The sequence below is a fragment of the Colossoma macropomum genome, unplaced genomic scaffold, assembly GCF_904425465.1.
Source record: "Colossoma macropomum unplaced genomic scaffold, Colossoma_macropomum, whole genome shotgun sequence".
NCBI lineage: Eukaryota > Metazoa > Chordata > Actinopteri > Characiformes > Serrasalmidae > Colossoma > Colossoma macropomum.
This window is the reverse complement of record NW_023494785.1, coordinates 45,303,223-45,318,753: the sequence shown is the minus strand read 5'-3', so window position 1 is coordinate 45,318,753 and position 15,531 is coordinate 45,303,223. Positions and strand designations below refer to the sequence as shown.

The 15,531-nt window shown below is 38.7% G+C and overlaps 1 protein-coding gene across 1 annotated transcript; it reads left to right on the top strand.

Annotated features, from left to right (window-relative positions):
* Positions 1-1,768: 1,768 nt before the first annotated feature.
* LOC118825719 (steroid 21-hydroxylase) lies at positions 1,769-13,317 on the top strand. Its single transcript, XM_036596508.1, is given in 13 exon segments — positions 1,769-1,967; positions 4,209-4,400; positions 5,166-5,255; positions 5,412-5,566; positions 6,238-6,333; positions 7,114-7,224; positions 7,993-8,079; positions 8,268-8,354; positions 9,983-10,096; positions 11,432-11,598; positions 12,357-12,460; positions 12,570-12,706; positions 12,708-13,317. Coding segments are annotated over 13 exon segments (1,566 nt in total). The 5' UTR covers positions 1,769-1,846; the 3' UTR covers positions 12,813-13,317.
* The last annotated feature ends 2,214 nt before the right edge of the window (positions 13,318-15,531 follow it).

The following is a 15,531-nucleotide window of genomic DNA, read 5'->3' as shown; positions in this document are numbered from 1 at the left end:
ACCGCGGTTTAAGGATTGATTTTGGTTTGGCTGTGAATAGGATTCCACTGACATTTACACTGAGGCTCTTTGATTGGCTGTCCAGCTTTACAACTACATCCATGATACATGCTGAATCACCACTTTATTCCCAGTGAATGGCTTCTTTTTAGGCCAAGTCTTGGAGTAATAAGTCAGGATGAAGTTCAGCTATTAAAGTCATACAATAAACCACACAGAAGCTCAGTGTACAGCCTCCTTAATGACTGTATTCATCCTCTGTACCTTACAATACTCCTTAATAGGCCCCCATTTCAGCCCACTGTAGTGCGATATACTGTGGTGTTGGTGCAGAGTTAGACACGGGGGAGGCCATGATTTCCACCACAAGAAGTGCTCTTTATTAAACACCAGGGCAGGAAAGCACATCCCCCACAACCAAAGAGCGGAGGAGGTCACCTGTAGCTATAGGCTTCCACCCCACAGTGCCACCGCCCCTGCCCACACACCCATAGACACACAAACAACATACACCCAAGACACAAAATAACACAAATAACACACATAACAGATCTTTTAACCAACATACATCCACATAAACAACAGCAAGAAGCACCTTTCCAGAGAGTGTGCACCTACCATGAGCCTCCCAGCATGGCCCATCGCATGGCCCATCGCATGGCCATGCCTCTTGAGCTTCTAGGAGGCAGCAGGGCCAGTATCATGACACTACATAGCCCTCCCTTCAAATTCCAGGCAGCCTACTGGCCCAAGCCAAGTCCCTTGTGTGCATTCAATCCCAGCTCAGTGCTGAGGAGTCCTCACCTAGTCCTCATCCAGGGCTGCATCCTTGCCGCCGCAGCCCCTCCTGCGCATGCCGGAACTCCCTACAGCACGTTGCGTAAAGGTGACAGAAGCAACAGCGGCCACTTCCACCCAATGCCAATCACTTTTGGAGGCCAAAGGTTTACATACTCTGAAGCAGAGGAGTCCCCCAAACCATTCCTGCTTAGGGCCCCCGAAAGGCCAGTGCTGGTCCTGACCATACATATCCAGTGTTAAGTTAACTGGGTAGCGTTCTTTATTTCCATAAGAGGTGATTTCACAATGATAGCGAACAGCTTTTAATTCACTACACAGGAAAAATGGCACCTTTGCAAGAGAAATCATCTGATATCTCGTCAATGTATCTACTGTTGATATTGGTTTAACAACGTTACAAGAGTATTTAACTTATTTTAGACATTTTTACTTGTTTTAAGTCATTTAATTGAGCATATTTCCGAAAAGAAGCAAAATTATCTGCCAACATAGTGAGATACAATAATATAAGGGAGATTTTTAGTGAGATATAATAAGATATAGATCATTTCACTTAAGTAAATAATGTCTAGAAATATGTTTAATAACCTATAAGAAACTTACAATAATCTCAACATGAGAAATATTAGAAATATCAAGTAGATTTAAGATAATTTCACTTGTCAAGATGTGTGATGAATAAGAGCCCCTGTGTTTTGTAATCACTGCTGGTTAATTGAATGAATTTGATGTAACTGTTTGGTCACTCTGCATTACATCTACCAGCAAATATGAAATCCAGGACCGGAATCTGGATTCAAGGCCTGAATGGTGTAATCTATCAGCTATTGTTTACTGTAACGTCATGAATAAGACTCACACCGTGAGCTCTCTGTTGCTCTTGCTCTGTGCGACATTGGCCTGAAGGCCACAACAACACTGACCTCTCCCTGATCTGATAGAGGAGGTGTACAAAAACACAGAGGGCTGGGACAGACGAGGGGGGAGGTGATAAAAGGACGAGGTGGGTTTAGGCTGCGGGCACAGTATAGAGGAGTGTCTGAGCATGTTTGTGTCGGTGCTGACCACGGGAGCGGCCGCTCTGCTCTTCATTGTGTGGAAGCTAATTGTCCATCTTTCAGCACAGCGTCACAGACAAATACGCCCAGATGGAGGTCAGTCTAAAGGTGAGAACACGAACACTTTCTCCACATTTCCTCCTCATTTAGTTCTCATTGAATTTCAGTTTTATTTATGCACAGCAGATCAAACATGGTGAGTATTTTAATAAAAAATAAAAACAAACAAAACAAAACGCTGCCCAAAGGGCTCAAAGGGCACTAGACACTTTCCCAAAGGCATTAACTTGTATGTAGATACGTTTTCTGCTTAAAGAGAAAGAAATGTGAATAAAGGTTAGAACCACAAGGGGTTCTGCTGTTGTGACGATGTCAAGCTTTTAACAATAAAGGAACCCTTTTTGGTGCTATATAGAAGCTTTTTCAAAAAGTATATATGTAGAACCATCTACAGTACGTTCTCCATCAATCTGAAAAACAATTTCACCATGCAAAGAACCATTTAATCATGCAAAGTGTTCTTTGAATGTTCAACTTTCTTTCCTAAAGAACCTCTGAAGAACCATCTTTTTTAAGTGTGTACAGTACAGATACAGCGGATTATCATACACAAGCATCATTCTACACTCTCAAAAATGACAGTTCTTCAAGGGTTCTTTAGTAAAGAGAATGGTTCTATATAGAACCATGAACACTCAATGAACTATGTGCATGATTAAAGGGTTCTTTGCATCATGAATGGGTTCTTCAGATTGATGGAGAATGTGCTTTAGATATGTTATAAGCTTGACATCGTAACAATAGTAGAACCTTTTTGGGTGCTATATAGAACCATTTTAAAAAAAGGTTCTACTATTGTTACAGTGTCAAGCTTAAAGTATATTCATGCATATTTTCCATCAAAGAACTCTTTCTTGATGCAAAGAACCTTTTAATCATCCCAAGGGTTCTTTGAGTGTTCATGGTTCTATACAGAACCATTCTCTTTACTAAAGAACCCTTGAAGAACTATCTTTTTAAGAGTGTCCCAAATTGTTTCAAAGTCAGAGCTGAAACACATTTTAGATTTTAACTGGTCTTAGACTTTAGACTAAAATCCTTAGTGACTCTAAACTTTAATTATGTTTTATTAAAATTACTGACTGAACATCCCAAAGTAATCATAACTCTGCCAAACTGTACCAAGTGTTTCAGTAGTGTCTGTGTTCAGTAGTGACTGTTTCAGTAGTGACTGTTTCAGTAGTGTCTGTCTCGGTAGTGTCTGTTTCGGTAGTGTCTGTTTCGGTAGTGTCTGTTTCGGTAGTGACTGTTTCGGTAGTGTCTGTTTCGGTAGTGTCTGTTTCGGTAGCGACTGTTTCGGTAGCGACTGTTTCGGTAGCGTCTGTTTCGGTAGCGTCTGTTTCGGTAGTGACTGTTTCGGTAGTGTCTGTTTCGGTAGTGACTGTTTCGGTAGTGACTGTTTCAATAGTGTCTGTTTCGGTAGTGTCTGTTTCGGTAGTGACTGTTTCGGTAGTGACTGTTTCGGTAGTGTCTGTTTCGGTAGTGTCTGTTTCGGTAGTGACTGTTTCGGTAGTGACTGTTTCAGTAGTGTCTGTTTCAGTAGTGACTGTTTCAGTAGTGACTGTTTCAGTAGTGTCTGTTTCAGTAGTGTCTGTTTCAGTAGTGACTGTTTCAGTGACAGTTTTAGCTCATTTTGAGCTCAGAAACTCAGGAGTTCATGACCAGCAAACACAGCTTTGAACAGATGTTCACACAGAAATTCATAATATTTTTGATTAAAACAGATGAAAATCTGTGTTTCGGTAGTGACAATTCTTAATGTTCCACACTGATTTTCAGACTTTGGGACACATTTACTTCAAAACAGATCTAACTGCTCACCATGTGGCCATGAGGGACAGGGATGCAGCCCCACTTCCTGCTCTAAAATGCAGGGGCGTGGCTAAAATAAGGCCCCGCCTACAGACTAAAACTCTGTGTTTTGGTAGTGACATGAAAACGTGGGACAGGATTTTTTATTTTAAAATTGAACTCATTATAAATCAAAACCTTTTAACTTCACTTTAAAATACATCAATATGATCCTTTAAAAAACACTGAAGTAAAGCAAAATGTAAGTATTATTTTCATAACTGTGAATTTAGACACTGAGACAGAGACAGACTCCTCCCAACAGAAAGAGCCCTATGAATGATGATGTTATATATATTTAGCTTATTACCGTCTCTATTAATGCTTTGGGTTTAAATGGGTCAGAACAGAATCACTGTAAATGTCTAAGATCTGAAGAATTCCTTTTCAAATGTGCACAAAATGCAGTAAATATATATTTTTCTCTTATTTGTCCAGCGACTGTGCCAAAACCTCCCCACTCCCTCTCTGGTCTGCTCCCTCGCTCTCTCTCTCCCTGTCTCCCCGGACCCCCCGCTCTCCCCCTGCTGGGAAACATGCTGGACTTGACCCGAGACCACCTGCCCATACACCTCACCACACTGGCCCGTCGCTATGGAAACGTCTACCGCCTCCACTGCGGCAGCACTAGTTAATGAGAACCTTTTTATCTGTTTACACTGTTTTAAGCTTTAACAGCTGAAACATATGGACGTCCATTCACACCAATTCATTAAAAAATACAGCAGCTAATTATTATTTTTTATTATTAAGTAATTGATACACGACTACTTTGTGATGATTAGTCATTTGAGATCTTATCTCATTATTTTGAGATAGCTCATGATTTTGAGATTCCACATTGTCATTCTGAGATATTATCTCATTATTTTGAGACAGAAAGTTATTATTTTGAGATATTATATTATTTTGAGATGGCAAGTTATTATTTTAAGAGGCCAAGTTATTATCTTGAGATCTTTTCTAAGTATTTTGAGACAATAAGTCATTATTTTTGAGATGCCAAGTTTCCCAAAACATTATCTTATTATTTTGAAATAATACATTATTTTGAGAAACATTCTCATTTTTTAAGAAAGCTTTCTTGTTGTTTTATATATATGGACCCCCATGGACCCTCACAGAGCAGGGTCCTGACCACTGAAGAACAGGGTAAAAGGGGGCTAACAAAGTATCAGAGAAACAGATGGACTACAGTCTGTAACTGTAGAACTACAAAGTGCACCTATATAGTAAGTGGAGCTGATAAAATGGACAATGAGCGTAGAAACAAGGAGGTGGTCAGAATGTTATGCCTGATCGGTGTATAAGTATAAAGAATCTCGATATATGACTCAGTATCACAAAAAAAATTAAAATACAGCTTTTTACTTCAATAGTTTATCTTTCATGCAGCCATGGTGATCCTAAACAGCAGTGAGGTCATTCGTGAGGCCCTGGTCAAAAAGTGGTCAGACTTTGCAGGAAGACCACCTTCATACACGGGTACTGTTACTCCCACCACCCTGCTAGTATTCACCATCACCATTCTGCTAAATTCGTTTAGCATTCATTCAATTCTGCTTTTTCCCTTTTTACTTTCTGTCACTAAAACGCAGCACTGTAATCTCCTCCTCCTCCTTCCTCACCTGTATCTCTCAGGTGATAAGGTCACAGGTGGTGGGTGGAGCATCTCTCTGGGTGATTACAGTGAAGGATGGAAGGCCCATCGGCGGATTGCCCATAGTGCTTTGCAGCGCTGCATTGCTGAGTCCCTGCATTCTGTTATAGAAAAGCAAGCGCTGCACCTCAAACAGGTACAGACAGCCAGCACTTTTTAAATGAAACAGTAGAAGCCGTATCGCCCCCTACACTTCCTGTAGTGTATTACAGTCTGTCAGAGTGACTGTGTGGATCATATGAACATTATAGAGCTTTTTAAATGAAACAGTAGAAGCCGTATCGCCCCCTACACTTCCTGTAGTGTATTACAGTCTGTCAGAGTGACTGTGTGGATCATATGAACATTATAGAGGCTTTTTAAATGAATCCGCAGAAGCCATATCGCCCCCTACACTTCCTGTAGTGTATTACAGTCTGTCAGAGTGACTGTGTGGATCATATGAACATTATAGAGGCTTTTTAAATGAATCCGCAGAAGCCATATCGCCCCCTACACTTCCTGTAGTGTATTACAGTCTGTCAGAGTGACTGTGTGGATCATATGAACATTATAGAGCCTTTTTAAATGAATCCGCAGAAGCCATTTCGCCCCCTACGCTTCCTGTAGTGTATTACAGTCTGTCAGAATGACTGTGTGGATCATATGAACATTATAGAGACATTTTAAATGAAACAGTAGAAGCCGTATCGCCCCCTACACTTCCTGTAGTGTATTACAGTCTGTCAGAGTGACTGTGTGGATCATATGAACGTCCTCCTTTCTAAACAGAGCCTGTTACTGTTCTGTTGTTTGTTTCTGGACCAGGTGCTGCTGGACTACAGGGAGAAGCCTGTGGATCTGTCTGAAGACTTTACTGTAGCAGCCAGTAACATCATCACTACTCTAGCATTCGGAAAATCAGTTAGTAATGTGCAATATAACGTACAGTCTACGCTACAGGGGAGTATTTAAATCATTAGGAAACAATTCAGAGCCTCATGAAATCTGATTCAATCATGATTTAACTGGATTATTTTGATAAGATTTGGAAATATGTCCACTGAATGTTGATCTAGTGGAGGAATATATAATGTACAATACAAAAAACAGCCTCTTTCAAAGTGAAATCTCTTGTTGGTATATCTAATAGGTCTCATATTGATATTGCTGTACACTTATTATAAGATTATTTAGCTTTTTTCCAGATGTTTTTACTTGTTCCAAGTGATTTCCAGTAGTAAGATTATCTCACAATATTGGCAGAGTAATTTTGATTATTGCAAAAATATGCTTGAAATCAGTCACATTATCTGCTATTACAGTGAGATTTGATTACCTAAAATCACTTAAACCAAGTAAGAAAGTCTATAAATAAGCTAAATAATCTAATAATAGTCCTACTAAGATATGTACTACAGCAAAGATCATTCCACTTTGAAAGAGATCATGTTTTGCAGTGTAAAAACATTATAAAACAAATAACCAAGTTTGGGCTAAAAGTTAGCACAAGCTTGATTGAAAATCAATGTAATTAATTATAATTGATTGTAAGATTCTAAAATTGATGCAGCCACACCACCACCTTCAGATCGATGCATTGGTGCATCGTTAGTGTTTACTTTTTATAAACGAAGTTTTTCTAATCTGTGTAAAAATCCCATTTTCCCATTTTCCCATTTTTCCCATTTTTCCCTTTGCTAGTATGAGAAAAGTTCTGCAGAGCTGCAGAACCTGCACGGCTGTCTGAATGAAATCGTTTCTCTGTGGGGTTCTCCATGGATCTCAGCGCTGGACTCCTTCCCTCTGCTCAGAGTAACGACAACTAACGTCCAAACAATATTATACATAAAATAATATATAGAATAATTATTAATTTAATATAATGCAGTATATAATATTAGAAAAATGCTATAAATAAAAAAATGACAGGTATTTTGACATTTTATTTAATATTTTAAGTGTCACATTTTTTGCACATTGTTAAAGGACTGGAATTTTAAAACTGTGAAAAAAAAACAAATTAAAAGATTACAAGGTTTTTACTAAGATAGTGACAAAATGATAAATAATATATTGATATCTTGTAATACGGTATTTTGCAAAACAATTTTCTCAGGATTTCTGCCTCAATATTTAATAAATACCTTTGAAATATGACACATTCTGTATATCAATTTAGTAATTGATAAATTTTGCACATTAGTTTTATAATAGATTCCTTCTGGAAATTAATTTTGTCAGAACTTTATTTTGGATATAATTTTATTTTCATTAATTAATTAATTTCATTAATTTGATTTGGCCTTCTGTATCTCCACACCAGAATATATCAGATCTTTCAAACTTTGCCATTTATTACTCTTATTATAGCACATTTTTTACAAATAAGTGTGTGTCTTATAGTGATAAAGGTTCCAGATTTGTGAGCCATTAAAATGAAAATAATATTTGAAAAATCACGTTATGCCTACATTTCTGACAAGTAAGTCATTTTTACCAATGAAATTCTGAAAATGAATTTGTACTACAACTTCATTCTGGACCTTAAGTTTACTTTGCTTCTATCTATTCTCCTTACAGAGGTTGCCAAATCTTCCTTTTTCCCGTCTTATGAAAGAGGTAGCTAGACGGGACGAGCTAATTAGAGGCCATCTGGATGAGTTTAAGGTACAAAAAAAAATACAAATAACTCTAAAGACTAAAAAAGAACATGTTTCAGCTGATAAATGTACCAAATTTAAAGTTGTTTTCTGAGGCTAATAAAACAGTATTGTTACTGTATTCAGGAGGAAAGCAGGCAGGACTGGGCCTCAATCTGTGAAATAACTCTCCACATCCTGTTCATGTGTTTTTAGCAGAAAGGTGGCGGTAAAGAAGGCGGGACCCTCACAGCCTCGCTTCTACAGCACCTCGACACAGCGGAGGAAACAGCACAGAAGATAGTAAATAAACTATAGCCACATTTATTAATTAGGAGAGATTAAACAGCCAGATCACTGAGCTATTAAAGTATTACATTACTCTGCTGTGATAGATGATGTCTAGAGGATGTCACTGTATTGCACTCAATGAAGTGTATTAATTACTAAATGCAAAACAGTAAACTATGTTATTTTATTGACCTGATTCCAGAGAAAAGTTCCTCTGATTTGCTTCATATTTTTAGGAAATCAGGTTTCTGTGTCTAATAGACTGTGTGCAAAATTCTAGGCTTGTATCTTCATTAGTCTCAGAGATATAGAGGCTTTAAAAAGTGGGTGTGGTCCTCATTTTTGTGCTACAAAAAATCTTTCACAAGTCATAACTTTTACATTTTTGAGGCTACATGCATGAAATTTTCAAAGATTAATCTTTGATTTAAGTGTGTTTAAATACTGAAAACATCACATACAGAGATGCATGTTTACCATTTTCTGCCTTACTGAATATCTGAAATATATATATATATTTTTTGTGTGCGTTCTATATCTCCACACCAGAACACATTAAATCTTTCCAATTTTGCTATGTTTTAGTCCTATTACAGCACATTTTTGCAAGTAAATATGTGTCTTATAGTCATAAAGGTTTCTGATTTATGATCCATTGAAAATCTAAAAATCTATAAAATAAAATTATGCCTGTGTCTGACAACAAAGTCATTTATTGACTTTCCACTATTCCAATGAAAGGAGCACATATAAAAAATTGCACATCTAACATAATAATTGAGAGGTTGTGACATCAAATGTAGCATCTATTTCAATTTTAAGGCTAAAAATTAAGGCCACACCCACTTTTTAAAGCCTCTATATCTCAGACACAAATGAGGATATGAGCATAAACTTTTTGCTATTATTTATGACATTTACTAAAAAATTCAAGCAAATCTGATGGTCAGTCAGGTTAGTCTCACATGTCTGAGCACCCCTGTCCAAATTATGTACCTTGTTGATTTTTAAAGTTATAAAAGTTTTTTTTCCACAAACATTAATTCACAGTTAGTTTGTATTTCTTTAACTTATAAATAAATAAATAGTAATGCATGTAGAAATGTTTGGACTGATATCACAGCTTGTAAATGTTTTTGTAGCCGACTGGGAGTCTTTTTGTTCTTGTTTGCGGAGGAGGTCCTGTTACCTTCTTCTCCTTTAAAAAAACAAACAAACTCTTGTGCCCAAATTTTTGCATTAACTCTTAAAAAAGATTGTTTGGCAAGGGTTCCTTAGTAAAGACAATGGTTCTGTATAGAGCCGTGAACATTCAAAGAACCATTCGCATGCTTAAAAGTTTCTTTGCATGATGAAATCGTTCTTCAGATTGATGGAGAACGTGTTGCATACGGTTCTTCTACTGTTACAAACCTGACATCGTAACCGTTTTAGGTACTATATAGAACCATATAGAACACGTTCTCTATCAATCAGAAGAACAATTTCACCGTGCAAAGAACCGTTTAAGCATGCAAAGAAATATTTAAGCATGCAAATGGTTCTTTGAGTGTTCATGGTTCTATATAGAACCATTGTTTTTACTTTTTACTCTTTATTTCAGTTCTAAATTAGCCGTATCTGTGCTGTTCCTCCCACAGACTCTGACGGACACTCAGATGCACATGACCACAGTGGACCTGCTGATAGGAGGAACAGAGACCACCGCAGCCTGGCTCAGCTGGACCGTGGCCTTCCTCTTACACAGACCAGAGGTTCGGAGAACGTGCAGCGCTGCATTAACGGGGGAAGATGTGGATAGACGGGGGGGGCTATTGCTATGTGGTTGGTAGGGTGTAGTTAGGTGGTTGCTATGGTATCCCAGGTGGCTACTAGGTTGCTAGGTAGCTGTGTTGGTGTTCCAGGTGGTTTCTGTGGAGTTGCTAGGTGGTTGTTATGGTATCTCTAGTGGTTGCTATGTGGTTGTTATGGTATTCCAGGTGGTTGCTAGGTGTCGTGAAATTATTGCTATGTTGTTTCATGTGGTTGGTAGGGAGTTGCTAGGCGGTTGCTACAGTGTCCCAGGTGGCTACTGTTGCTAGGTAGCTGTGTTCTAGTGTTTTCTGTGGTGTTGCCAGGGGGTTGCTATGTTATTCCAGGTATCTACTAGGCTGTTGCAACATCACTGTGATGGTGTTTCAGGTGGTTTCTGTGGTGTTGCTAGGTGGTTGCTATAGTATCCCAGGTGGCTATGCTGTTGTTAGGTAGCTGTGATGGTGTTCTAGGTGGTTTCTGTGGTGTTGCTAGGTGGTTGCTATGGTATCTTGGTGGTTGCTATGGTATTCCAAGTGGTTACTAGGTATTGCTAGGCTATTGCTATATTGTTTCAGGTGGTTGGTAGGGTGTTGCTAGGTGGTTGCTATGGTATTCCAGGTGGTTTCTGTGGTATTGCTTGGCTATTGGTATATTGTTTCAGGTGGTTGGTAGGGTGTTAATAAGTGGTTGCTAAGGTATCCCAGGTGGCTTCTAGGGTGTTGCTAGGTCACTGTGATAGCGTTCCAGCTGGTTTCTGTGGGTTGCTAGGTGGCTGGTATGATATCTCTAGTGATTTCTGGATGGTTACTATGGTATTTCAGGTGGTTGCTAGGTGTCTCTAGATGATTGCTACATTTTTTTACCTGGTTGTTAGGGTGAGCTAGGCTGTTGCTTGGTGGCTGTGATTGTGTTCCAGGTGGTTTCTATGGTGTTTTGGGGGGTTGTTATGGCATCTCTGCTGGTTGCTAGATGGTTGCTATGGTATGTCAGGTGGCTACTAGGCTGTTGCTAGGTGGCGGTGATGGTGTTCCAGATTATTTCTGTGGTTGCTAGGTTTTTGCTGTGGTATGTGGTTGCTAGGTTATTGATAGATTGTTGCAGGTCGTTGCTATGATGTTGCTAGGTGGTTGCTGTTGTGTTTCAGTTCTGTATTGTGCCTCATTCAAAAAGCTGTCCAGGCTGAAACTCTCCTTATTACTGTAATGAATAAAACATTTCTCCTGCCTTCCGTTTCTTTTTGTTTCTACTGATTCCCTCTGTTTCTCTCTCTGCTGTCCTCCTCTCTTGCTCTGTAGGTTCAGACTGCGGTCTATGAGGAGCTGTGCAGTGTGTTAAAGGGACAGTATCCTCAGTACAGTGACAGACACAGGCTGCCGTATCTGTGTGCCCTGATTAATGAGATGCTGAGACTGAGGCCCGTCGCTCCACTCGCCGTCCCACACAAAGCCAAACAAGACAGCAGGTACACTACTGTTCACCGCTTCCAAACACTGTTCAAACAGTAGATTCACTGTTTATCATTATGTATCACAGTTACAGAGTTACAAATAACTTTTTAAAATGTAAAATCACAGTTCAAAACATATGAATCACATGTTCAAAAGTTACAAATCACTGTTCAAAAGTTTAGAATCTACAAAACGTATGAATCATCGTTCCAAAGTTACAAATTACTACTCAAAAGCTTTAATTCACTGTTCAAAAGTTATAAATAAATGTTCAAAATCACTGTTCAAAACATATGAATCATTGTTCAAAAGTTAAAAATCACTGTTCCAAAGTTTAGAATCACAGTTCAAAAGTTATGAATCACTGTTGAGAAGTTATGATCACTATTCAAAAGTTATGATCACTGTTCAAAAGTTACGAATCACTGTTCAAAAGTTATGAATCACTGTTCAAAAGTTATGATCACTATTCAAATGTTATGAATCACTGTTCAAAAGTTATGAATCACTGTTCAAAAGTTCTGATCGCTGTTCAAAAGTTACGAATCACTGTTCAAAAGTTATGAATCACCATCCATAAGTGACTAATCTCTGTTCAAGCTTTTGTAATATATTACTGTAATTATGTAATACGTTACAAAATAAAAAGTTACCAAAAAACTACCAAATTAAACTCATTTGTTTGGAACAGACATATAAAATGATTTTAATGTGGCCCTCTGTTAAAGCTTATGGTAAATGGGAATTATATACAAGGTCATTGTCTTTTTAGCATTGCAGGATATTTCATCCCCAAGAACACAGTCATCATCCCAAATTTATTCGGGGCCCATCACGACCCGGAGGTGTGGACTGACCCGTACAGCTTCAGACCCGGTAAAAACCACATAATCGTTAATTAGATTCCAGTAAAAATACCTCAAGACGCAGAGTAGAAGCCGCTGTGGTGCTGAGTAATGATGATGGAGCGCATTCTGTATTTCAGAGCGCTTTTTGGAGGGGGGTGGGGGTTCCCTGCGGGCGCTGATGCCGTTCGGAGGGGGCGCTCGGCTGTGCCTCGGAGAATCCATAGCCAAAATGGAGCTGTTCCTGTTCACGGCGTACCTGCTGCAAGCCTTCCAGTTTCCTCCCTGAAAGCCCAGAGGAGCTTCCTGACCTGAGGGGTGTGGCCACGGTGGTCCTGAAGGCCAGACCATACAGAGTCATCGTCCGGCCCAGAGCACAATAAACAGCAACTATTAACCTACACTCTTACAAAAGATGATTCTTCAAGGGATCTTGGGTAAAGACAACGGTTCTATATAGAACCATGAACACTCGAAGAAGTGGCTCTTTGCATGGTGAAATGGTTCTTCAGATTGATGAAGAATGTGTTGTATATGGTTCTATATGGCACCAAAAAGGGTTCTGCTATTATTAGGATGTCAGACTTGTGACAATAAAAGAACCCTTTTTGGTGCTACATAGAACCATTTTCAAAAAGGTTCTATATAGGTTCTGTGTAAAACATCACAGAACCCTTTCACCATGCAAAGAACCCTCTAAGCATGCAAATGGTTCTTTGTGTGTTCATGGTTTTATATAGGACCATTTTCTTTACTAAAGAACCCTTTAAAAACCATCTGGTGTATTTACGCACAAATAAGTAATTATTAATGGCATTTTTTATCATTTAAAAGCATTTACTGTAATGTAAGCTTGAATAAAGAGCTCCTTTTTATCTTTTGTCCACAGAATGTATTTACGTTTTACAGCAATTTAAATGGAGCAAATACAGCATAAACATGTCATAGACACACTGCACCAGAACAAGGGGTGGCCGACATGGCACAAATGATAACATCACGATACTTGCAAACATTTTCATGACACACGATACGTATCGCAATTTTTTTAATTTTTATTTTAAATACTATCAAAAACTCAGAGAACAATGATTTTTCTTCAATGTATTAGACACTGATACAGTAAGGTATAAAGGACTGTTTATGCCCTCTTTATAATGAATCATGCAGTTGTTTAGTGTTCTTGAACAGTGACGATATTGTGACATCGTTTATCACGATAATGGTAAAATATCGTCATATTGCCCACCTCTATCCGTAACAAACTACACCGATCAGGCATAACATTCTGACCACCTCCTTGTTTCTACACTCATTGTCCACTTTATCAGCTCCACTGACCATATAGTTTCTCTCTGTAGTTCTACAGTTACAGACTGTAGTCCATCTGTTTCTCTGATACTTTGTTAGCCCCCTTTTACCCTGTTCTTCAGTGGTCAGGACCCCCACTGATGAAGGACTAGAGGATGACCAACACAAACTGTGCAGCAGCAGATGAGCTATCGTCTCTGACTTTACATCTACAAGGTGGACTGACAAGGTAGGAGTGTCTAATAGAGTGGACAGTGAGTGGACACAGTGTTTAAAAACTCCAGCAGCACTGCTGTGTCTGATCCACTTGTACCAGCACAACACACACTAACACACCACCACCACGTCAGTGTTACTGCAGTGCTGAGAATGATCCACCACCCAAATAGTACCTGCTCTGTGGGGGTCCATGGGGGTCCTGACCACTGAAGAACAGGGTAAAAGGGGGCTAACAAAGTATCAGAGAAACAGATGGACTACAGTCTGTAACTGTAGAACTACAGAGAGAAACTATATGGTCAGTGGAGCTGATAAAGTGGACAATGAGTGTAGAAACAAGGAGGTGGTCAGAATGTTATGCCTGACCGGTGTGTATTTGTAAGGATAAAGTACAAACCTAATTCCAAAAAAGTTGGGACAGTAAGCAAAATACGAATAAAAGCAGAAAGCAGTGATTTATAAATTCACTTTGATGCTGTATTTAAATAAAAACTGATTTAATGTTTTACTCTTCGGTTTTACTTTGTTATTTTTATGAATACACACTCATTCTGAAACTGAAGCCTGTGTTCCTAAACAGTTAAGACGGTAGCAATTTAAGACTAGAATGTTATGAAATGTGGTGCTACATAGAAACCTTTTCAAAAACATTCTACACACTTAAAAAGATGGTTCTTCAATGGTTCTTTAGTAAAGAAAATGGTTCTAAGTAGAACCATGAACACTGAAAGAACCCTTTGCATGATCAAAACTAAGAGTGTGTAGAGCCGTATACAACACATTCTCCGTTAATCAAATGGTTCTTTGAGTGTTCATGGCTCTATATAGAACCACTGTCCTAACTGAAGAACCCTTGGAGAACCTTTTTTAGGTGTGTAGATATAATTATTATTTTTTTTATTATTTTGTTTTACAAGCCACATCCAACATGATGTAGACAAGACTGCTGCATCTAATTAAATATGTCATGTTACACGATGGCATAGGAGTGTAATGAGTTTTAAAGGGGAATTCCATCCACTTTTCGAAATTTCTACATAACTTAGTGGTGATGATGTAAACAGAGTGGTTCAGAGTGGTTTGGTGTGAAACGCTCTGTTCTACAGAAACATACCGAGTCAGAACCGTTCACAGTGGTGCTGATAGGAACCAGAGCCAGTATTACAGGAAATTGTTAAGTCTTATATCTTAGATCTGAGGTTAGCGTGAGGTTTTGTTTTATACCAGAAATGTGACTCTGATGAGCCAAACATGTCGTATTTTGGGAGAAAGAAAAAAAGGATAGATGGATGAATGTTTAATGAATGTTTATGTTGTATCAGTTCAAATGTTCACTGCTAAACTACCTTTAAGGCTTAGCATTTAGAAAACTTAAGATGATAAAATGACAGGCGGATGTTTCAGCAATATGTTTTCATGTTTCAGAAAGTTTTAGAAACTTTTTCCCGGAGTCACTGAGCAGAGCGGTGACGTGACAAAGAAGGAGAACCTGATTGGTCCTCTTGTGTGTATTCAAAGTGCCGATTGGCTCGCAAACAGAATCTCATATGACATATAGAAAGGGTTAGATTT